This window comes from Hippocampus bargibanti, linkage group LG07, assembly GCF_051943395.1.
Source record: "Hippocampus bargibanti isolate YZ-2025 linkage group LG07, ASM5194339v1, whole genome shotgun sequence".
Lineage (NCBI taxonomy): Eukaryota > Metazoa > Chordata > Actinopteri > Syngnathiformes > Syngnathidae > Hippocampus > Hippocampus bargibanti.
Window position 1 is genome coordinate 8,022,072 of NC_142740.1, and position 26,199 is coordinate 8,048,270.

The 26,199-nt window shown below is 42.0% G+C and overlaps 1 protein-coding gene across 1 annotated transcript in view; it reads right to left on the minus strand.

Moving 5' to 3' along the window:
* LOC148895342 (glypican-1-like) overlaps nucleotides 1-26,199 on the minus strand; it is a 39,458-nt gene that overhangs the window by 9,702 nt on the left and 3,557 nt on the right. Inside the window, exons 2-7 of the mRNA XM_089000787.1 lie at nucleotides 17,268-17,426; nucleotides 12,110-12,327; nucleotides 11,650-11,823; nucleotides 7,425-7,590; nucleotides 7,213-7,343; nucleotides 2,205-2,345 (exon numbers count right to left, since the gene is read on the minus strand). Coding sequence (XP_088856913.1) covers nucleotides 2,205-2,345; nucleotides 7,213-7,343; nucleotides 7,425-7,590; nucleotides 11,650-11,823; nucleotides 12,110-12,327; nucleotides 17,268-17,376 — 939 coding nt within the window. The 5' untranslated portion in view covers nucleotides 17,377-17,426. The remainder of the gene's footprint in view (nucleotides 1-2,204; nucleotides 2,346-7,212; nucleotides 7,344-7,424; nucleotides 7,591-11,649; nucleotides 11,824-12,109; nucleotides 12,328-17,267; nucleotides 17,427-26,199) is intronic.

The window sequence follows — 26,199 nt, forward strand, 5'->3', positions numbered from 1 at the left end:
AGACTCGTCGAGTTTGAATTGCGTCACTCGACGAGCCGCAACGTCCACGTAAACGTCCGGCCGAGACCTCCTTCCAGGTGGCCGTCCAGGGTGACACTGGGTGACTGGCATTGCACGCCCACGTCCAGCCACGCTGTCGTCGTGCATGACGAATGGAGTCTCATCCACGACGAGCCGTGCAACGTCCGCGTCAACGTCAGTCCGAGACCCCACTCACCGCTGGATCCCGGAGCGGCTCTGGACTGGTCTCGTTCCCCCGGAGCCGGGCAGTTCACGCCCACGTCGGCGTCCGGCCGAGACCTGGTCCCATACGGCCGTACGGGGTGCCATTCTGCGCCTGGCAGTTCGACGTCCACGCAGAGCCATGCGCCGTCGCGTGAACGTGCGAGAGGGATCGCACTCACGCCCACGACGATCCGTGCCGCGTCTTCGTCCACCCCAGGCCGAGTCCCGTTCCCATCAGGCCGCCGCCCGTCGTGTGCTGGAGAGGCAGCAGTTGCCCTCTCCACCGACCGTTCCCTGGCGAGTGGACCTTTTGGGAGACTGTTGGGACTTCTGGAAGCAGCCCCTTGAAGGGGGGGTACTGTCATGATCTGGTTGGCGACCAACGGGGGGCGCTGTCGGCCCCTCCTGCACCTGCACAGGTGCTGGTCGTCCCGGTCAGATTGGCGACCAGCGGGTAGCGACGTCAGCCCTGCCGGCAGCCTCGCAGGTGCTGGTCGTTATAATCAATGACACTTAAAAGGACACCTGGCACGATCATCCGGTGCCGATTCATTGTTTGTTTGCTGCTTCCTTGCTGCATGCATTGTGTACGTGTTTGTTTAACCTTGGCGGACTTTTACACTTGGTTTTCTTTTGCTACTTTGTATTTTTTCCATTCAGATCATTTTGATGTTTTACATTTTGTTCCTGCTGACTTTATTTTAATACAATTTGTCAAACAACCTCCTGCTGCCTCCTGCCTGCTTTTTGGGATCCGAACCCGAACCATCACCACCTCGCAAACCGTGACTTGGACAAGTTGTGTCCATAATTTCTAAAATGGCTTCAAATAACTTCTACTGAGCGTATTTTAATAAGATTCCACCGCACATAGCTATATTTTACGTTTTAAGAGTCACTCTGAATATTCAGGAAGTCTAGTTTTTGAGTTGGTGACGAGTTCATACGTGACGTCATGAAAGGACCGCCCCCTGACCGTAAAAAAGACGCATTGTAGCGTCCTTCCATCACGTCAATGTATTTTGCTGTACATGTTTGGTTTGAGAACCGTGTTGCACCCAAAAGCCGACAGAAGAGGGAGTCCAAGCTCCATATAAGGCATTTATCAGCCTGTGGAAGCGGAGGTGGCCACTGGAGGACGCCATTTTGTGCCTCTTTTCTGTTGATCCATAGTTGCCCAATGTTGCCTCAAAATGGCATGGAATAAATTCTTTAATCGATTGCAAACATGTATGCTTTCCTCTTCAGAACTGTTTGAATCATATTCATAAGTGGATGTGTAACAAGAAAGCATATTCTCCGAATCTGAAGCCATTGTTTGGATTCTCCAACAATGCAAGACGTCTTGGCGTGACATCACGAACTGGAGGCGGGACTTTCTGAAAATGCCCAATTCGCAGCTCATTTTTTTTGCAGATTTTGGACACTTTAAGTCATTTTTATTGGTGTTTTGCATTTGACTAAAAATATCATACCGCGTGTTTTGGGTATTTTAGATGCTATCAAACGTTTTTCTGATGTTAGTTAAAAAACAAAAAAAGTGACGGCGGTTGTCCTTTAAAGTGCTTTCACAACGATTCAACTCATAAGCTTCATAATTCCATGTAGTCTAAATTAAACATGCAATAACATAATATGTACTGATCTAAACATAAAATAACATAAAATGTACTAAGCTAAACATGGAATAACATAATGTTTACGAATGTGCATAAAAACACTCTATCAATGGTTATAGGTGAAACCTAAAAAACTAAATAAAAATCCATCTAAAAATTACGTAGACGTTTCTTTATTCAGTGTGAAAAATAAATTAAGGGACATGAAAAGCTATGTCTGATTAAAATTCTCTGTTGACTCGTGTTGTTGAAATATTGGATAATACATGTGTCTATACTGAGAAACCAGTCAAAAAAGGAAGATCAATTTCACACAGTAAGATGACTTTCTTTCCATTGGGTAAGAAGTGAGCTCCATACCTGTATCTCGAGTCTGAGCCCTGCAGTAGGAGAAGGTTTGTATTCTGAAGCAGTCAAAGAACCATTCTTTTTTTTCTTTGGCCCGAGAAGTGTTTGACTCCCCGTGCCTGGCTCAACTGGAGGGCCACAGGCTTGGTACACCTATTTTGGGATAAATTCAAATGTTGCAGGCTTATTTTCAAGCACATTTTAGTATTTCACAACAAGGAAAATAACAAATGGGATATCTTGACTTTGTCAAGAACAGCAAGTTTGTCATGTTGGAGCGAGTCTGTGTTCGATTAAATACACAATTACTAGTGTTAAATAATACTAATAATAATAATAATAATAATAATAATAATAATAATAATAATAATAATAATAATAATAATAATAATAATAATAATAAATTTCATTTCTAAACGCCTTTCAAAACTCTCAAAGTCACTTTACAGTAGCAGGATATTTTTTTCTGCGGGTGAGCAACGGCAGCCACACGTGCCAGCGTTCGTTCACTCAACCCGGAAGAAACTCAAATAGATAGCAAGCTAGCAAGCGAATAGATAGCTAATACCTAGCGAATAGATGGCCATTCGCTCGCGAATAGATATCTAAAAGCCAGTGAATAGATAGCTAATAGCTAGCGAATAGATAGCTAATACCTAACGAATAGATAGGCATTCGCTAGCGAATAGATAGCTAATAGCCAGTGAATAGATAGCTAATAGTTAGCGAATAGATAGCTATTAGCACTTGAGACGTGAAACAAAATGGCAGAACAAACAATGAACATGCTTAAAGATCATGTACACGAAACAAACACCAGAATCACCCCATCAAAAACTGTCAGAGAAGAAGTTTTTCTGTAGGTGAGCAGCGGCAGCCATACACGACAGCATTCACTCACCCCGGAAGTAACTCAAATAGATATAAAGCTAGCTAATATACAGTATAGCTAATAGCTTGCCCGCTAGATAGCTAGCCAGATAGATATCTAATAGCCAGCTAGATAGCTAATATATAGCCAGCAAGACAGCGAATAGATAGCAAATGGGTAGCTAGATAACAAATAGATAGCCAGCTAGGTAGCTAGCTAGATAGGCAGACAGACAGACGACCAGATAGACAGCTGCATGACAACAATAATAATAATAATAATAATAATAATAAGAAGAAGAATAAGAATAATAATAATAATGTGTTTGTTCTTTTCTTATACTTGACGAGTGCATCAGAGTTCATCTCTGGCATAGTGACTATGAAAAGTAGAAGTATAAAATTCGCCTCTAGATGTCCCCATAGACATACAGTATTTAAAATGTTCTTTTTTTTTTGGTAGTAGAATAGATTTGTCAACGTTTTCGTTTATTGGACAAAATAAACATTAAATCAATTTCCGATCGGTGCTGCTTGATTAATATACTGCATTACAATAAAACTAGTCTTCAAAAGGAATTCGTTTTAATATATATTGATTATTAATACATCAAAAAGTGGATTTGGAAAATAAAAACAACAACAAGATTTACACCTAACAATGACTGCAACACATTTCACAAAAATATGACATTTAGCTGTCGGAATGACAGTGGAGTTCAGTCCTTTTTATGGGTTCCATACTGTAGTATCAAGGCATAATACAATACAATGCAATACGTATTGCTTTATACAACTGAATCTGTAACACAATAAATGACATTTTTTTCAACAGTGGTCCTGTTTCAGCCCCAAGTATTAAGTACCAAAGCATCCATAACCTTGTCCTCCCATACCTATCTGACCTTTTTCAAATTTCTGTTCCATCTCGTTCCCTCAGATCCTCATCCTCCCTCCACCTCTGTGTGTGTTAGGGTTGTTGTTTTCGTTATCATACATTTGCATATGATACATTCGAGTGGTTAGCACACCGGCTTCACAGTGCAGAGGTCGCCAGTTCAGAAGAGAGGTCACCGTTTCGCGTCCCGGTCAGCCTCCCTGTGTGGAGTTTGCATGTTCGTGAGTTTTCTCCGGGTCCTCCGGTTTCCTCCCACACTCCAAAAAACATGCATGGCAGGCAGATTAACCACTCCAAATTGTCCCTAGGTGTGAGTGTGAGAGTGACTGTTGTATGTCTTTGTGTGCCCTGCGATTGGCTGGCAACCAATTCAGGGTGTCCCCCGCCTCGTGCCCGAAGACAGCTGAGATAGGCTCCAGCAACCCCCGCGACCCTAATGAGGAATAAGCGGTACGGAAAATGAGATGAGACATTGATTCTGCTTGAAATGAATGCTTATGCTAATAGTAAAAATGTAAAAATGCTCAACCATGTAATCATACATGTAATCAATCACACATTCACCTATCTTCTTTGTCTTTCACGTTCCCACTTCATCATTCAACTATAAATTCAATGTCGGTGTGAAGTTATTAATGTGTGCTGTGAAGAGGTAGTATTCTGGATGGAATGGAAGGGAAAGTTGGAGGGATGTTTTCGGATAATCTTCAACGACTGGATGGCAGAGTGACCCAACTGTCGGCCAAAGAAACATGGATTAGAGTAATAGAATATCTTGTTTATGAGAAACTATCTACCAAGGCCAGTCACTGTAATAAAGGGGAAGGGTAGTAAGATTGTTTAGAATAGGTGTGAACGATGTACCCTGTACTCTATCTTGTCTATTCTCCTTGCAAGTAAAAAAGCAACAAAGGGATGTCTTCCCTCCTTTTTGTGTGAGTTTCAATTATTTCTTCATTTCAACTCTAACAGTTTGCCCCCTGCCTCAGCAAGATGAGGGACAGGGCTTTCGGCCTCTCTGCCCCCATACTCTGGAACTGTCTTCCTCCCAACATCGAGAATATTGATTATTTTCCCACCTTCAAAACCCACCTATTTAAAATTACATTATCTGTATAGTTGTATGTCTTGGATGGAGAATATGAAGTTATCATATTTAAAAGTTTCATGCTGTTATATGCTTAGTCAACATATGTGACTCGAATACACAATTGAAGCACAGACAACCTGGGGTCAATCTGAGGTCAACAGACACAGTTTGTTAAATCTTCATCTTCATCAAGGAGATCTGGCCTGGGACAGAATTTAGGACATGGGAAACTCCTTTATCACACGAGCAATTTACGACTTGAAACTCCTTAACAGGAAGAGCTCATTAGCCAGGTTACAAATTTATCAGTTCATGGAAAAGACAATGTTTTATTGCTTACAGTTGTTCGTGTCATGATCTGGTTGGTGCTGTCAGCCCCGCCTGCACCTGCACAGGTGCTGGTCATCCCGATCAGTGGCAGACTGCCACGTTCGGATTGGCGCATGTGCTGGTTGTTTCCAAGGTCATTTTGAAGCAGTTTTGGGACACTTTTAGTCATTTTTATTGGTGTTTTGCATTTGACTAAATATATCAGCCTGCGTGTTTTGGGTATTTTAGATGCTATAAAACGTTTTTCTGTTGTAAGTTAGGAAACAAAAAATGGTTGTCCTTTAATTTAATCATGAAGGCCCATTATGTATTTCTAAACAACTTATTGATTTTGATTGTAGGCTAGAATTCAGCGAATAGAGGTATATACCGCATGTGTTGCCTTAATTAGAAGGCTAATATAAGGCTTTTTTTTGTGGCGCGACATATTATTTTTGGGCCCAATATGGCTCTTTTAACATTTTGGTTTGCCTGTCCCTGCAATCGATGAACCTACTCAGTCATCAAGTATACATACAAGACAGGAGGCGCTTTGTTCAGCTAATAGTAGGCTAATGTAGCTAATAAAGATACATACATCATGCGTTGCCTCCATTATGAGGCTTAGTGTATTTTGTAGTGGCTTCAATGGCTCTTGTTTATGTTTTTCTTTGGTGCAATATAGCCATTTCAACATTTCAACATACTGAGCCCTGCCCAAACCAAAAGAGTACTTTTGGTTCGGGCTTGTAATACTTACATACTTGTAATGTCTGCCAAGCTAAAGCAAGTACTTTCCTGCAATCGTCAGAGTCTATGTGACTCACCTAATTTACACCTACTTGAGGAAAAATGCATTTAAGACCGAACATAATTTGTCCATTAAGGCAAGAAATTCATACTAACCATGTTGGATTTACACTTGCAGACAATGTACCAGTGTTTGAAATAACGTCTGCCCGGAGGCCCGGGGCGTACAACTTTTGAAACGTCTCGGCCCGGGTGGCCGACAACGTCATCCAGAAATTTTTTTTTTTTTTTTTCCAAATCAAACGTTTGTTGTATTTGTTGGGGTAATTCGGCATACAAACATCTCTAAACATCGCTCTGTAATCTGTTTACATTTTGAACTTCCTCATATGTCATATCCTGCCTTCCTTTACATGACGTCGCATTTTCATTACGTCACATCCTGTCGCGTCATATACTATGCGCCGTATAAATACTCCTGCAGCCCGTTTTTTCTCTCTCTCTCTCTCCATGCTCCCTCCACGGCCGACACCGCGATGCCCCGCGCTTTCCCAAATTAAATCAACTTTCTGTTCAAGACCTGGCTCCCCGATGATTTAACCATCGATCTCCATCAACACCCGTCGAAGCAATGAACCAAGGGCAAACAATAAAAATAATCCAACAGTATTCAATAAAGCAAAAGCTCCAAGCAAACAGCTACACGCCACGTGGACTCCTCTTTCTAAGCGCCTTTCAAAACATTCAGAAAGAAACGACAGTCCAGTGGCTTTAAGCAGACAAGGCAACGCAAACATTTCATTGTGCACCATGACGACAAACGACAACTGGAGCAAAATCTTCAGCAAGGGATATTTACCATAAATTAAGCAAGAGGGCATTTGTGGTTGGTACTTCTTAATTTAAAAAATCCTTTATACTTTGCATCAATGGTTTTTTTTTCGATTAGTCATCTTATTTCAAGTTGTGAAAAATGGGGCAGGCAACTTTATGGCCGAGCAGGCAACTTTTCCAAGTTGTCTGCCCTAATGTCCGCTAACTTTTTGTCATGCGTTTCAGACACTGCAATGTACAGAAAGAAATGTTCAATAATGGTAACTTACTTTGGCTGAGATGGTGTCAACATTTTCCGTGAGCAAGCGGACAGCCTCAAACACTTGAGACGGCATGGATGACACAACCACATCAAGACTGGGCTCTGTGCTGAAACTCGATGCCACTTGTATCATGGTATCTGAAAATTCGATTGCAATTGCTCGATATGCCATCATTTTAATCAGGTTGCCTTGGACTTGTATGTTGGGATATTTTTTACCAATAAGATTCTGCCACTCAGGGTTAAGATCGGCTTGGTTTGCCAGGCAGCCCTTCACAACATTGGCGCAGTAGTTGGCACAGGGTTTGACAGAGGCAAGACCACGGCAATGTGGGCAGTAAACAAGTTTCAACAAGGCCTTCACACATTCTGGGCTCAGAGGAACCTGGAGAGGAATGATGTACTGTAATTAGTTAAACTGTATTCTGGACTATCGATGAGAAGGTTTCTTCAGCCGTCATCTGTACAAAAGTGAAGGTTTCGGACGTTTCGCCTCCTATCCAAGAGGCTTCGTCAGCGAACTAAAGTCTGACTGGTCGTATCGGCCCCATTTATATATCCCTAATGTCCAGACCTGGTGGCGCCGGACACAGCTATGATAGGTCCCTACTCTCAGGTTGGGGGGGCAGAGGACCCCTCCCTGTGGCGCCACTGATTGTTTCTACATTCCTGACTAACGACTGGCCTATTACCCCCACTCCCACCGGTATCACCTCATCAGCATAACGACCCTCAATTGCATTACGAAAGTTGCCTAACCTGTTTTGCCTAAGCAGGCTATTGTATGAACGGTCCAAATTGAACCTCACCCCACCAGACCGGTTTAATGAAGGATTTTGTTGTTTTATAAGAATCGCTTCTTTTACCCCCCTTTCAAACCATCTATGTTCTTTCGCTAAGATTTTAACCTCATTGTCATCAAATGAGTGGTTGCTAGCTTTTAGGTGCAAATGTACTGCCGATTGAGGTCCACTTATATTATCCCTGCGATGTTGATAACGTCTTTTTTTGAGAATTTGTTGAGTCTCCCCAATCTACTGCTCTTTACAATTTTCATTCTTACAATGTATGGAATAAACTACATTACTTTGTTTTTCATTTGGTAGCCTATCTTTTGGATGCACTAATTTTTGCCTTAACGTGTTTATCGGTTTGAAATAAGTAGGAATTTTATGTTGCCAAAGGACTCTGTAATTTTTCAGAAACTCCTGCAATGTACGGTACTGCTACCTCTCCTTTTTGTATCTTGAGAATTATTGGTTTCATTCCCTATTCTTTCTTTCTGACATTTGTTGAATGACCACTGAGGGTACCCACAGTTAGTGAGTGCTCTCCTGATATGTTTTGACTCCTTTTCTCTACCTTCAGTGCTAGTTGGTATTAGTTTAGCCCTATGCTGGAGGGTTCTGATAACTCCTAGTTTATGTTGTAAAGGGTGGTTAGAGTCAAAAAGTAAGTATTGGTCAGTGTGCGTAGCCTTCCTAAAGACTTCTGTTTTTAGCGCTCTGTCCTCTTTTATAATTACTTTACAATCCAAGAAGGCTAGTTGGTTCTCTTGAATGTCCTCACGAGTAAATTTAATGTTGAAGTCTACAGAGTTGAGGTGATCTGTGAAGGATTGAATTTCTTGTTTCTTAATTATGACAAAAGTATCGTCCACATATCTAAACCAATGTCTAGGTTTTGTCCCTGGGAAGGATGTGAGGGCCTGTTTCTCCATCTCTTGTATGTAAAGATTAGCCACTATGGGTGAAACTGGTGAGCCCATAGCACAACCATGAATTTGTTTATAAAATGTTTCCCGAAATTGAAAATACGTAGTATTAAGGCAGATTTCTAATAATTGGCAGATGTGATCCGGTTTAAGTTTGGTTCTTTCATGCAGAGAAACATCCGCCAGCAGCCTCGTCCTCACCACTGAGACTGCTGCTGGGGATAGGCAAAAGATAGGCTACCAAATAAAAAACAAAGTAATGTAGTTTATTCCATACATTGTAAGAATGACAATTGTAAAGAGCAGTACATTGGGGAGACTCAACAAATTCTCAAAAAAAGACTTTATCAACATCGCAGGGATAATATAAGTGGACCTCAATCGGCAGTACATTTGCACCTAAAAGCTAGCAACCACTCATTTGATGACAATGAGGTTAAAATCTTAGCGAAAGAACATAGATGGTTTGAAAGGGGGGTAGTCCGGCGCCACCAGGTCTGGACATTAGGGATATATAAATGGGGCCGATACGACCAGTCAGACTTTAGTTCGCTGACGAAGCCTCTTGGATAGGAGGCGAAACGTCCGAAACCTTCACTTTTGTACAGATGACGGCTGAAGAAACCTTCTCATCGATGGACCACTCCTGTACGACTGAGAGCTTACACAGATGTATTCTGGACTGTATGCCATGATTTATAACTCTTATAACTTGTATCTGTAGCAAGCAAGATAAAAAAATGAAAAGGGTCATTGTGCTCTGAAATGTCAATAATAGAAATTGAAAAATGAAATACAGGGATACATTGGCTTATGAACTTAATTGGTTCCGAGACAGAGCGTGTAAGGTAAAAAGTGTGTATCCCAAACATTAATTTCCCATAGGACACCATTAAAATGAAAATAATCCGTTGACAGGTTCCCATAAAACATACTTTTCTACTTTCTAATTTTCTAAGCCTTAAACCTACACAAAATATACCTTATTTTATGTATAATAAATGTGCTATGGTATTGTAATTAAAGAAATAAACTGTACTGTGTAATACAGTCGTTTCATTTGCCTTTGTGATGGCCGTTGATGGCTTGATGGAATGGAGTGGCCATCTTGAGGAAATATTACTTGTAAGCTTTGGCAGCTTTATCGTCAGAACTAGCTGCCTCACCATTGACGAATGACACCATGAATCCCTGTACGACACTTAAAGTTCTCGAACCATCCGTGGCTAGCATTGAAATCATCAATGGATGACAAACTTCCAGGTTGCCTCTTGACGGTATCCAAGTGAAGTTGCCGTGCTTTCTCTGCGATAATTTTACGTAGTTCCTCATCAATTGTCTTCTGTTTAGCTGGGTTGATAGCTTTTTGCATCATGTGTACAGATGGCTGGTGCGGCTTATTTGTGGAGATGGGATATTTTAACCTTGCAGTCTAAAGTCTGCCTTTGAACTATCAATAAAGTTGAAACTAGTCCAAATTTCACTGTTTTCTATCCATGTTCTCACTTTCTCTCTGTCGTCTGCCTATCTATTTTATTTGCAGTGTTTCTGTACCCCCCTTCACTGCTGCGTTCTTGACCAATCACGTGCGGCTTTAATCTATTTTTATTTGCAGCTCTGTGTTTCTGTCAACCCCCCTCACTGCTGCGTTCTTGACCAATCACGTGCTGCTTTAATCTATTTTCATTTGCAGTTCTATGTTTCTGTAACCACCGCCCCCTCACTGCTGCGTTCGTGACCAATCACGTGCGGTTTTAACCACTGGGGGCAGGGAATAGAGGACAAAAAATAGTCGGCTGCCATTTCCTTGTCAAGAGAACTCGTTCGCGAACGACACATCACTCATTGTGGCGCTCTGTGTGTATCCCGAAAAATAGTTTGTCTGCCAAGATTAAATTCTCGTGAATTTAACATTCGTAAGCCGAAAAATTTGTTAGCCAAGGTATTCGTAAGCCGAGGTATCACAATACAATAGAGTTGTATACTAAATCTGATGATTGGAAGCCAAAATATTTTTCGCAGGGATAACTTGTAAAGTCTGTCATTGAAAATCCTCTACATCACAATTTAGAAAATGTAATATTTTTTTTCACAGATTTACAGTGTACGATTGATCATTTCCCTCGAGTGTGTGTGTTATTTGTGGCTGTGAGTATTGCTGATGGATCTGTTTGTGTGTTGTTGATCTTTGTTAAAGCATTGTCAGGTGGATAATTACCTTGCCATCTTCGTTCTCTTCCCATTAGCCCGTTCGTGTCTTTTAACATCATGTATTAGCATTCAGCTAATGGACATTTGTTGGAAAAAAATGTTTGGTTTGCTACAACATTTATGGGTTCAAATATGTAACGTTAGATTTATTTTTGTTGTGTCAGTTTAACAGTAATGGTCACCAGGAATTTAATATGATTACATGTGTTGATTTGTTTGGGAGTTTCAATGTGTTTAAAACATTCACATGCAGGGAAAACTAACATTAAATGAAAAAACACTTTTTTTTATTACCCCCCTGGAACTCCATATCGACATTCAAAATCACATATTTTCACCTATCGTAGGTGTGCTAAAATGAATCCCTCCGATAATGATTCTGGGATCATCACAACCAAATCACAGCCTTATGACAAATCAAAATTCAAAGTCAAAAAGTTACTGTTTATATTTGTCCTCACACTGTGAACTGTTTGGACTGATGTTCCCAGAAAATCAGTCATACATGAACACACACACCTGTGAGACCCATCTGACAACCTCGCCACTGATGATCAGCCCTTGGACAAATGACCTGGCTGTGACAAATGCCCGTATGACCTTTGCTTTCATATCTCTGGGGACATCGCCAAACGGTCGCAAGTTCTCTTGTTGCTTAGCAACACACTCCAAGTAGTCTTCGGACAGGGTGACCTGCAGGGATGGTGACAGTGGTGCATACCAGAGAGGTTTAGACATCAATGAATCAATCAATCAATACATAAACACTTTATTTAGAGAGCATGCTCCACACAGAAATTATAATGCAAATTGCTTTACAGATTAAAATTGTTACTCGGAACCTAGTTTTGTCCATTTCTTTATTTTATCAGAATTCACTGGCTCAAGGCAAAATCTGGTAATGATCAGAACAATTTTTCTGTTCACTTTTTCACCTTGTCCTCTTAAAATGACAAATGAAGATGGAATTCTTACTCACATTATTGGGGGTAAAGCTTCTAAAGGTGCGTTCCAGAAGGCGCGACCAGAATTCACTCAAGGTCTCATCCAAGTTAAGAGCGGAACCGCGGTAGTATTGTTTTAAGTCAGAGTACAAATCACCATAAAGTCTTGTATTTTGGGAGTATAGGGCACCGAGGGGAGATAACGCTTCTTGGAGGGAGCGTTCAGAGCGACTGTGAAGTTCAGTGAAATAGGCTGAAAGGAGGACAAAGAGGAAAAAAACACATTAACAGCACACATGATTCTGAGGAATAATTTTTAATTGCATTTTTCAATAATGGATAGAACTATATATGTATGTAGTTTAGTTATTTGTATATGTCAGTATATGTCAGTATATGTCAGTATATATATATATATATATATATATATATATATATATATATATATATATATATATATATATATATATATATATATATATATATATATATATATATATATATATATATATATATATATATACATAAAGTGGTACCTCGGTTCCCGACCATAATTCGTTCCAGGACCCTGTTCGAAAAGCGATTTTTTTTCAAACACCGCTCCTGTCACTTGCGAGTTGACAGCGGGGGGGGAGGGGACGCCTCTCACGGCCGTTCTCCACCCACTGTCATTCTCTAATCACGGACACGGGGCATTTATACGGTTCGCGATCACCTCGCCAATGCCGGATGATTGACTCAACTCGCCAACGTACCTGGACTCTTCCTTCGATGCGCGAGTGTATCCGGTCCGAGGTATTTTCCCTGCGTCCCGTAAATTTATGTCATCTTCCGGAATTGCGTAATTTTGCACCCTCGTGTGCCATTTGCTTTTTGGCGTAGTAAGCGGGTCGGATCACCCCCTGCCTTCTTACTCGCTGTGTTTTCTTTGATTTGTGAATAAACATCCTGCTTAGGTAGTACGTGTCTGTTTTGGGATCCCAAACACTCCACTACGTTCCGACGAGTCATCTGCCGTCACTCTCGCTCGGAACGTGACAGCTTCGGATGACTCGGCTACAGGATGTTCTTTTCTCTTAAAATATCTATCCATTGACACTTGCTCTCACTCCCACAGCAACATCACTAGATTTCACAGCGTCCTTATTCTTTAATATCGTACTGATCGTAGATTTCGCCATGCTGTATTCCCTCGCCAGATCAGACACTCGCACACCTCCTTCATATTTTGCGATTATTTCTTTCTTAAATTCAATAGTTGTACGCACTACTTTTCTTTTGTCACTTTAAGCAGCACTTACTTTCTTTGGAGGCATGATTAGGGGCTAAAACTCTTTGTACACCTATATTAAACGCTAGAGCAAAATGCAGCACGTCCGCTAGCGACAACAGTTGGTCACGGAGAGAGCGATACACCCGTGCGCCGCTAAGCTCCCCACCCTCGCGTACGCACTCACGCGTCATATTGGCGTTCGAACACCGATTGATGCTCGAACACCGAAGCAAGAATATCTCAAATATTTTGTTCGAACACCGATTTGTTCGAACAGTGAGGCATTCGAGAACCGAGGTACCACTGAATATATTTCCCTACTGTCCAGACGTGGCGGTGCCAGACTGCTATGATTGGTCCCTGCTCTCAGGTTGGGGGGAGCAGGGATAATACTAGTGGGCCTCAATTGGCAGTACATATGCACCTAAAAGATAGCAACCACTTATTTGACAACAATTAGGTTAAAATCTTAGCAAAAAAATAGATGGTTCGAAAGGGGAGTAAAAAAAGCTAGTTTCATAAAATAGCAAAATCCTTCACTATGGTGGGGTGAGGTTCAATTTGGATCGTTCGTACAACAGACTTCTTAGGCAACATAGGCTTAGTCATGCTGATGAGGTGATACCTGAGCAAATGGGCCAATCAAGCTAGTCGTAGACCTCATACTCAGGCAGGATAATAGAAGTAATCAGTCAGGACAATAGAAGTAATCAATGTAGCCGCAGGGAGTAGTCCTCTGCTACCCCCAACCTGAGACAGGGACCAATGACGGCTGAAGAAACCTTCCCATCGATGGACCACTCCTGTACGACTGAGAGCTTACACAGACATAATTCACCCTTGTATCTCGTAGCTGATTGGTTCCTTCGAAATTATGTCATTCCTCTGGTATATATGTGCTGGAGACGCAGGTCCCCCTTCCCCTTTTGGCCCTCTCCTCTTGTGAAGAGCATTGCTAGCTAAAGTATATAGCGATACAGCTAACAGATAACTAAAATATGCTAAATTGAACAAAAACTTCCCAAAAAGGATACTATCATGCAATTTTGGGGGAGATGGGGGAGGGGTTGAGGTACTTACTACTATATAGCTAGCCAGCCAGCTAGATAGTTAGCTAGCCAGCTAATAAATATTAAATAGACAGAAAATAGCTAACTCGCTTGAAATAAGGAACAGGCAAGACCCGATACCGATGCTGGGTGTCAATATCGTGCCGGTATCAATGCATCGGTTTTCTCGTCCAAGTCTGAATTTATAAGAAATAAAGTAACACATATATGCAATGTTTGCAGGTTTTTTAAGTGGTCACAGTCACAGCATGAAAGGGGTATTTTTCCTTGTGATACAAGATTGTGAAAGTCATAAACGGTTGGTTACTTATTGAAGCCACAGTGACCGACAGTCTCTGTCTGGCCATCAAATTGATTAAGACTGATTCACATGAGTCATGATGACATGTTTGTCACCTGCAGCATTCTGCCATAGTTCTTGGGTCATCTGTCTTTTTGACTCCTTTCTCTTTCTCCCTCCATTCCTTTAAGTCTCAGATTTGCAGAGTTGCCTTCTCAGCGGGTCATCTGCTCATGAGCTGAACCAGCCATTGCCCCAGGGGACATCTCCTGTTCATGTGTGTGCGTGTGAGTGTGTGTCGTTAGGGATCAGTGGATCGGCTTATCATGTTTCATTGTGTCTGCCTGACTCTGCCCTCATTATAACATCCAGTTAGGGGTCCGCTGGACGGGTTTAACATACACATCCCCCCCTCACACATGCACCAGTACGATTGAAGTTGTGACCATCTAGACCTTGAAGCAAACATAAAGTTGCCGAGCTCATCCAGTAATGAGTTCATTCTGCAAGCGTGTGCGCGCACACACACATACATGTAATCACACACTCACACACGCATGCACACACGCATGCACATATACACACACACACACACACAAACACAAACGCACACACAAACTCGAGGTAAGATATTAAGCCCGAGCCTGACCCGACACGAAATTTGGGTCAGGTCGGGCTCAAAATGGAAATCATTGCGTTCGAGGCGGGTCGGGGCTGGGCGGTGCGTCTCTCTCGCTGCCTTTTTTTTTGTTTAATGTTTGTCAAAATGTATACTGAAATGATGTGTGTATACTAAACTTAGGAAGACTTGTTGTAAAAAGAATGTTGTTCTTTGTTTATTTTTCTAATTTATTTATGTATGTTTATTGTATTTCTGTGTACTTGCCTCTCTTTCTCTCTTCCAGGACAACCGACACCATTTTTTTGTTTCTCAACAGAATTTCATCACAATTTCACCTAAAATACCCAAAACACACAGGCTGATATTTTTTGTCAAATGCAAAACACTAATAAAAATGACTTAAAGTGTCCCAAAAATTCCACAAATGAGCTTGAAACTTTTGGGAGATTCAGAAAGTCCCGCCCCCCCTGTTCGTGCTGTCACTATGGGTCCCACACTGCCTTGCTCCAGAATCAAAACAATGGCTTCAGAGAGTTCAGATTCGGAGAAGAGGCTTTCTTGTTACTCATCCAGTTATGACCATGATTCAAATAGTTCTGAAGAGGAAAGCATAAATGTTTGCACTTGATTAAAGAAGTCCTTCTGTATCAATTTGAGTCGTCCACAAGCGATGAAAGCAGTGAAGATCTGGACTCCGATGTACTGCGTTTTGTGCAGTATATGAAATTGGCTGATTTGTCCACTGGGAATTTGTGTAAACTTACAACTTCTTTATGCGTGTTACCGCAATTGGCTGCCAGACGATTCACCATCATGTTATTTATGCAGTTTTCCTTCTAATTTTGCGATCAACACGGTGTTTTCAGACAAAAAAAGTACCCAAAATGCATTGTGTGTCGCTTTCTCAGTCAGGGGCGTTCCGAATGTCACGTCACTTCGGGCATTGTCATCAACTCGAAAACAAGACTTTATGAATATTCAGCGCAAGTCTCAAAACGTATGTGCGTACAATGTAGCGTACCAGAAAATGCACAAGATGGCGCCCAAGCTCCGTTGGAAATGGGCTGATTTGTCTGCTGGGAATTTGTGTCAACTAGTATCAAATAGTAGTTTTGGTGCAACACACGATTCACCATCGCTTATTTATGTGTTTTCCTTCTTATTTCGCCATCAACACGGATCAACACAAAGTTTTCAGATCAAACAGTACCCAAAATGCATTGTGTGTCGCTTTCTCAGTCAGGGGCTTCCGAATGTGACGTCACTTCGGGCATCGTCATCAACTCGAAAACAAGACTTCATGAATATTCAGCGCAAGTCTTAAAACGTAAACTATAGCTATATGCTGTGGAATCTTTGTAAAATATGCGCAGTCCAAGTCATTTGAAGTGATTTTACAAATTAAGGACGCAACTTTTCCGGAGATGTCGGTTGTCCTTTAAAGTAACGCGCTTCTTAAAAACGTATTGTTGTTGCAATGGTTTGTGGCACACCGTCCAAATGACGGACGACCTTAAATGTTCCGTCAACTCTTAAAAAAAGTCAATGATAGAAAATAGTTGGTTCATGTAACCTGCACAGAAATATGAAATATGTTAATGTTTCTACGGTCTTGTTTAATTTAGATTTTGTTACAAAGGCTTTCATCTGTTTCTATAAATCCTCCTGAGTCCTCACAAATAACGGGAAATTTTGGGTTTGTTTTGGGCTCAGGCCTGCAAATCAGTTAATTGGTCAGGCTCGCTGTCGGGTCGGCTGAATTTTTTTGGCCCAATTTTGCCTCTAACACACATGCACACGCACAGACACACACACACATGCACACGTGCACACACACACACACACACACACACACACACACACACACACACACACACACACACACACACACACACACACACACACACACACACACAAACACACAAAGAAACACAGACACACTACCTACTGTCAAAGCTCCTATGGAGGGTGTTGAAGGCACCCTGCAATGACCTGCCAGCCTCCTTGATCAGTGCCTCTGTCTCTCGTGCACTTAAACCCTCCAGGTTTTCCTCCATGGTATTCGTACAACAGGTTGGACCCTGGGGACAGGTCCTCAGATGTTCACCTGATGAGGTAGAGAAATGACAATATAACATTTGATAAATGCTGTACCTCCATTTCGTTTCATTTTCGGTTTTGATGAATGAAAGTCTTTGCGTTTTAGTACGATGGTGAATTTGTGTGAGGTTGTTGGCTGTATGAACCCTTTTGTGAACAGATCCGGGTTAAAATTTCACCGAATACCGATCCCTGAAGCAAGAAAACAAACCGGTTCGTTTGTCCATTTGCATACTCGACACGGCAGCCAATCAGAAGCCTGCTTCGTGCTTCGGACTTTCCTGAGCGTTTTAAGGTCGTGCATTTGCATATCATTTTCCAAAGTAGACGCACAGAACCTCAAAATTCAAAAGAAGAAAATTTATGACGCTGCAAAACGTACACGTACATTAAAAGCATCGTGGAAAGAAGAGTTCACGTGGCTTGTAGCAAAGGACGCAATGCAAACATTGCATTGTACAACATGCCGAACAGTGTATGAACAAATGACAACTGGAGCAAAATCATCAGCAAGGGATATTTATGATAAATTAAGCAAGGAAGCATTTGTGGTAGGTACATCCTTCATAAAAAAAAATCCTTAATACTTTGTGATAGAGTGTTTATGAACATTAGTAAACATATTATGTTATTTCATGTTTAGCTTAGTATACATTATGATTAGTGCACGTTTAATTTCAGTCTAATAGCATTATCAATCTTATTAGTTCAATAGTCGTTGCAAAGAAGCAACAGCTCCAACTACAATCTAAGACCCTCCCAACACTGAGTTGTTCGTAACCGATTGGACGGGAAGATCGACTTGTCCGCAGCTGATTGGACAACAGATCGCCACTGTGTATGTTTAAAAACTTGTCAGAGCGGGAGCTCGTTCTCTTTGTCTCCTATCTTTGTCCGTGTGCTCATGTCTTTGCCCCGACCGAGACGAGAAGTGCCTTTTTCTGTCTCATAAGAATAAATCGTTACTGATATTTTTATCACTGAATTTCTGACAAAACCGAACCAGGAAAGACGAACAAGAATTTAATCCGAACATTAATTGGTGCCAAGAAACTCGTGCCAGTCAACCAGCCTTAGCGTGAGGACTACCACCTGGGGGACCCAGTCAAGGCGAGATGGGAAAGAAGCTCAAAAAAGCTCCCGGTGGTTTAGCCCGTTTTATAATTTTAACGGGAAACGACGCGTAGAGACGCGCGGCGAACCTGCTCCTTGGCTGAAACGAATATTTTTTCGCTCTTCGCTGAAGCCTACTTGTGCAGTCCGCACGAGAGACGGGAAGAATATCACTCCTTTCCGGTGGCGGTGGGGCTCCTAACGTTCTGGCTGGAGGACAACACGACAGTATTCAAAAGTTCACTAAGTAAGTACCGCGCTAGCTAGCAGCCATTGTTTGAATGTATTGTGAGACTTCTCTTGGCCAGAGGCAGTCTTTTCCACTTGACTCACGTACGAACCGGTGTAAAGCGATTTTCGTTAGGCGAGGTGGCCAAATGAGAATACGTATACCGGCGGAGAAAGTGCATATTAATGTGCACGGGGCATATTTTAGTTGTTTTTATTAACTAAATGTGTCCGGTTTGGGTTCCACACGCCGAATTGTGATTCGGAAGTTTTCCACCGAAAAAAAAATATTGATCACGAGGTGGTGATAGCTGGAATTCAGTTTGTGTGGTGGATCGCTTTTATTCTGAAAAGCGGAAGTATAAAGGGCAGCTGCTACAGTACGGAGTCAAAAGGAAAGAAAAAAAATCAAAAATACATTCTTAAAGTGGTTTGTTCTATGCTAGAATAGTGACACAGAGAAGGTTCTTTGTCTCGGAGAGAAAAAAAAGGGTGGGGGCGAAGTCATTTGAGCCGTTAGTGCGTGCCAGCGTGTGTGTGTGTGTGTGTGCGTGCGTAAGAGCATTCATTGTGTGTGTGCGTGAACGCGCATCCTGGCTGAGGATTGGCGCGAATCACGCCCTTTGTTCTTGGGTTTGAATCAACATCGCGAGGTGTGCTTCTTTTCTGGTGATAGTTAAAGAAGGACTTTGTTGTTGCAATAGTGAAAATGGGTGCTATTTTTTCTAAAAAGACCTCAATTCATAGGGACGTAGAGTTTATGTCCAAAAAGTTTCCAGGAAGCGAACTTTATTGCAAGAAGTGGATGGAATGCAGTAGATTCTCTGGTGCGTTGCAACTACAACCTTTGAGCGAGGTCATGTTTCGGTTAAAACTTCAGGAAGCATCCGCGATGAAAAAATCTCTTGGAAAGATACATGCCGAGATAATTGCCTGTAAAGCTTGGATTGCGCAAGCAAAAATCAGGGAATGGGAAATTGAAGCCAAACGAATGAAAAAAGAGGAGAAAGCAATGGTCGCGATGTCTTCCAAAGTGAGCTCTGACGATGAGACTGTGGCTTCATCTGTTGCACGTCCTAATGAAAAGTTCGTGGAAAATAAAAAGCAGCCATTGTTTCAATCCCCAGAGCTCCCCCACGGGAGGCGAGGGGGAGAGGCGGGGGGCTGCCCCGGGCAGGCGCCTCAGCCCCCCTCCTACCAGTCCTCCACCTTCTACCCCTCCTCCGCAGGGCTGAAGAAAGGGGAGGACGCAATCTGTTCAACCCCTGTGGGGCGGGTGGGCACCCCTGGATGGGCCCCCCCGGTGATGACTCCAAATGTCTGTTGGGCAGACCAGCAGAATGGAGCGCTTATGACCCCTACTGGAGGAATACGAGGATTACAACCTGATATGGCAAATCAGATTGCTGGTGATTGTGTCTCTTCGCGTACAAGGAGCAAAGCAAATTGTTCTGGACAATTGTATCCGTTTGAAGAGTTGAATGGAATTAAAATGAATATTGAAAGCGACTGTGACGCTTTACCACTTATTCAGGTAGCAAATACTAATTCTTCAAACATACATGATCAAACTATCTTGGTTTATCGGCCATGGGGCGACAGTGATGTCGCAGAGGCATGTAAAGGACTAGGTAATGTTGTTGAAAATGCAGAAAGTTGGACTGAGAATTTTGAGGAATTGTGTGCTTCTTACCAGTTGAATGGACAAGAAACACTTAAGGTTCTCAGGAGATGCTTGGGACACCATTGGAACCGGGTGAAAGGTGACTTTACTGGGAAAACATCGATGGGAACAAACATGACGTATGAGGAAGCGACAACCCAACGGAGATTGATTTGTGAAAACATCCGAACATTATGGAAAAAAAAACACCAAACTTTGGCATGATTCAGAATTGTAGACAGTTACGTGGGGAAGATATTAACATTTTTCGGGGACGCTTGGAAAATGTTTTTCGAAACCACTGCTGTATTCCTGAATCTGCTGATGAGAATTCCATATATGTCAACCAATTCAAGCAAACATTTCTCCAGAATTTGACGCCAGAGATTGGAGATTTCATTCGGAAACATTATGTCCAACACCGGACTGGAAGGTTGGTTGATCTCATGGAGTGGGCAATACACGCCCAAGAAGTGGTGAGAAAAAAGTGGGGAAATGGTGCAAATTCGCCGATGGAACATGTGATGGCATCTACCATGGGTAACATAATGGAGAACGTGTTATACCAGGATCGGGTGAAGAGACGGATACCGCACAATGATCGATGCTACAGTTGTGGCAATGTAGGGCATATTGCTCGCCACTGCAAAAAGAAACTTATACCGAAAAGGAAACATGGGAAATCTTACAGACCTCCACCATATAATACGCGATATGGTGAAGGACAAAAAACAAAACATTCAGATTGACGCGAGGAACCCCATTTCAACACTGATGACAACAAGCACAACAGTGGGAAATGGGAATCAATAAAACCAGTTGAAATCTTGGATTTGACTAATGTACTTGCCTTGACCTTACCGGAAAACGAAAAACCTTATCATTGGCTAAAAATTGGGAAAAAGGATGTCAAATTTCTTTGCGATAGTGGTGCATGCAGATCAGTGTTAAGAGACACCATTCCAGGTGTCACTCCGAGTCGACAACAAATTTCTGTGGTATCTGCAGATGGGAAAGTGACATTGTTACCGATTTCCAAACCAATAAAAATTTTAGATGAGGGACTAACTCCATACAAGGTCACTATGGTCTTGAGTGGAGAGTGTCCAATAAATTTGTTGGGGAGAGACCTGTTACAACAACTACAAATAGCTTTAATACCAACAGAAGAAGGGTACAAACCCAGAAAAGTGAACTTTCTGGAGTCCTTCGTAGTTGACGCTATGGGGGACCCAGTAAAGGTCGATTCACTAGAATTATGACTGATGGCCATTTTAGGGGCGGAGGACTTTCCAGACGTCATTGCCACCCTTTGGTCATCGGGAAAAACTGATGTGGGCTTACTTAAAACAGCAAAACCAGTTGAAGTATTGCCTAAAACGACTTATCGACCAAGACTTAAACAATATCCATTAAAACAGGATGCTATTATTGGCATCACCCCTGTAATACGGGATATGGTGAAAGCTGGTATTTTGATTGAAGACCCAACTTGTGAATGTAATACACCGATATTTCCTGTCAAAAAAGTGGAATCTGGAGTTTGGAGAATGCTGCATGATTTACGACAGATAAATAAATCTATACAATCACGTGCTCCGTGTGTGCCAGACCCGCACACATTATTGAACAGTTTAAAACCTGACAAAAAATGGTTTACAGTAATTGATTTGAGCAATGCCTTTTTCTCCATTCCGTTACACAAAAATTCACGTCATTGGTTCGGATTTACATTTAATGGGAAAAAATATACATATACAAGATTACCACAAGGGTTTACAGATAGTCCTACAATTTTTTCACAGGAAATGTCTTCGTGTATTGCTGATTTTAAACATCCTGAATCTTCTCAGATTCTTTTGTATGTTGACGACATCTTAATTGCTTCACCGACTGAAGATGAGAACAAGACTGTATCAATAGCTTTGTTCCAATATTTAGCGAATACAGGTAACAAAGCTTCTTTGGATAAATTGCAGTTTTGCCAAGAAGAAGTTGTTTTCTTCGGACATCTTTTGTCAAGAAAGGGAAGAGAGTTGACAACTAAGAGAAAACAGACAATTTTGCAGGTTCCTCGACCTAAGACGAAAAAACAGATGATGACGTTTTTGGGACTGTGCAATTATTGCAGAACTTGGATTCCGCATTATGCACAAGTGACTCAAGCATTATTGACACGTATATACCAAGACGAGATGGCACTGAAAGACTCTATTCAGTGGACTGAAGAGGGCAGTAAAGCATTTACAGAACTAAAAAATTTGATAGCAAACACTAGCGTCTTAGCTTTACCTGACTATGACAAACCTTTTGTTCAAACAGTTGACTGCAAAGACAAATACATGACTTCAGTACTGTTACAAAAGATTGGACAAAAGCTGAGACCAGTTGCATTTTATTCTAAAAGACTGGATCCAGTAGCTGCAGCTCTTCCAGCATGTGTTAGAGCAGTGTGTGCCGCAGCGTTGGCAGTTCAGTCGTCAGCTGAACTAGTACTTTTTCATCCCACAACGCTGATGGTACCACACTCGGTTGACTTATTGATTACAGGCACAAAAATGACCTTCTTTTCACCAGCACGACATTTGTCTATCATGACAACCTTGCTGGAACAACCACATATAACTGTTGAGAGGTGCAATAGCATTAACCCAGCGACACTTATACCTCTACCTGTGGACGGAGAACCACATTCATGCGTTGACAGAATAAATGAGAACTGCAAACCACGACCAGACTTAAAAGACATACCTTTACCTGACAGCATCTACCTGTACGTTGATGGTTCTGCGTCTAGGTCAGATGCAGGGGCTAACAGGGTGGGCTATGCTGTTGTGACCGATGTTGAAATTGTTGCTGATGGCTCATTACCAAACACGTATTCAGCACAAGCAGCAGAAATTGTTGCATTGACTGAAGCGTGTAAATGGGCGGAAGGGAGAACCGTGACGATTTTTACAGACAGTCAATATGCGTTTTCCACACTTCACTGCTTTGCAGCTCAGTGGAACCGCAGAGGAATGACTACATCGAGCGGAAAATCTGTCGAACATGCAGATTTATTGAGAGGCTTATTGAAAGCTATCCTCCTTCCAAAAAGTGTAGCTGTATGCAAATGTGCAGTGCACACTAGAGCTAAAGACAGAAATAGCTCAGGTAACGCCAGAGCAGATGCAGTCGCCAAGAACGCTGCTCAAACTACTTTCAATTTGGTCAATCAAGAAATGTGTGAATTAGTGCCTACACGAGTTTTAAAGGACATGCAAGGGTTGGCTACAAAATCCGAAAAAGATTTGTGGCTTGCCGATGGTGCTAAGCTCGTTGATGAGTTGTATAAAATAGACAACAAACCATGTTTACCGAGAAACATGTTCCCTATGGTGGCTCGATTGAGCCATGGTAGTTCACATATATCAACAGGGGGCATGGTGTTTATAGCAGGGAAAGTATTCCATTTAAGCAGAGGTTTCAATTCGTATGCAAAAAACTTTTGTCGGAGTTGTTTGATTTGCTGTAAACACAATCCACAAGGTAACATGCGACCAAAAAGAGGAACATTTCCACAAGGGTCACACCCCTTTGAAGTGGTCCACATGGATTTCATTGAACTAAGCACAAGTAATTCTTATAAATACTGTTTGGTGTTAATTGATTCATTCACCAAATGGGTGGAAATTGTGCCTTCAAAGAAATCCGATGCATTATCCGTTGCAAAAGCATTATACAAACATATTATTCCAGAACATGGCATACCAAGAATAATTTGGAGTGATAATGGACCACATTTTGTTAATGACGTAATCACCAAAATCTCTGAACATTTGGGTATTAAATTAAAGAACCACTGTGCATATCATCCACAGAGTGCAGGATTGGTTGAAAGAACGAATGGCACAATAAAAAATCGACTCAGAAAAACCATGGAGGCAACAGGCAAACCATGGCCTGAATGTCTGTTTTTGGTTAAATTATACATGAGAATAACACCCACTAATAACGGCTTAACGCCTTTTGAGATCTTGCATGGCAGACCTTTCATCCTCCCATTATGGGAAGGTGTGCCCTGGCAAGAAAATGAATCAGATCCAGGCGCTTTGTTGGCAAAATGGCTGTGTGAAATGTTTACAACAAAAGAGGTCCAGTCAGCCTGTGTACTGCCGCAGTCTGTCCTGTTGTCTCCACAGGAGCAGAAACTGCTTCGGCCCGGAGACCACGTGCTGATCAAGGCGATTAAGAGGAAGTCCTGGTCGGCACCAAAGTGGGAGGGGCCATTCACCGTGCTGATAACCACGCCAACTGCCATCAAGATCGCAGAGAGATCTACCTGGGTGCATCAAAGCCACTGAAAAATCGTTCACCAACCAGATCCCGAGCAGGTGGAAGAGAGACGGAGCCAAACTACTCAATAGCCATGGGTTTGGTCCACATCATCTTGCTGTATGAATTAGTGGAGGCAATCCAGATGACGCACGTAAAGCCTCCCATTCCATCACCCTGCCAAACTCCACCATTGCAACCAACGATGGCAGAAAAGTGCCCAAGCTTGACACATCCTGTAGCCTGCTTTCCACTCGAAGCTGCAGGAATTGTGTCATTTCCCCTTAGCATCCTCGTGAATGAAGAACGACAAGATGGAAGCAATTATCCCCAAGAGTTTTGGTACGCTCGTATCAAGTCAGGGAAGGCTTGGACCACTGGTTGGGATTCCGTTGTGGTCCGTTCTAAGCCTAACACAGAATGGGTTCGAAATAGCTGTGCCCAAGAAGCAAAACAAATCGTCGTCAAGATAGCTCGAGAGAACTGGTTAGGAACAGGAACTGGTACAATGACTGATATCCAACTTGCTATTATAACTCATGATGTTGCAGGATGCCTGGACTTGAGACTCTGTCCTGATTCTCGTGAACATCACACTGGTTTTCCCGTAACTATATGCATCTTGTCATCTTTGACAACACCAGTCGTGACATCGCCGTTCAAAAATAAACCGCACATCAGACTGACAACCTATGTTGAAATACCTGACAAAAAATCCCAAAATTCAGGTGTCATGGACGCATTATAGCAACCATTTGCAGGAGAAAAACATGACTGGAATCCATTGTTATCAAACACGTGGTATCGTTATGCTACATTAATTGCTAAACAAAATAGGAAAAGTAATTGCTTCGTTTGTTCTTTTATGCCACATTCTGTAACGCAACAAAGAGTGCATTCAAAGGTATTTGGAGATAAAATGGCTCGAGCTGCATATATGTTAATATCTTCGCATAAACCTGATCAACATTTTCCAGTTCTTCGCAATGCTTCGAGAGGAGAGATTGTTCCAAGTTTAGACACCATTTTGGAAACTCAAAATCAGGTTATGACAGAGAGCGGATTGAGATTACCAGTATGCGTTGCAATGTACGGTACAGGTCAAAATTTAGGTTTTATAGATGATAATAGATGTTTATGCGTGCTACCGTTAAACATCAATGTCACCATTTTACCTGTTTCGTCACATCTTTGGTGGTTATGTGGTTGGAAAGTATATTCTTTTATTCCTCCGAGAGCCTACGGTATGTGCGCACCTGTTACTGTAACTGACAATACTTTCATCGTTACCAGTCGTCCAGCGCACCATCATGTGAAAAGAAGAGTGTCGTTTAAGCCCCATGATTCGATCTGGGGAACTGATGTTACAGAACAATTCAAACACCGTAGCACGGGAAGTAAGGTAATGTTAGCTCTTTTTCCACAAATTGGAGTGGCTAAAAACATGCTACGAATTGAA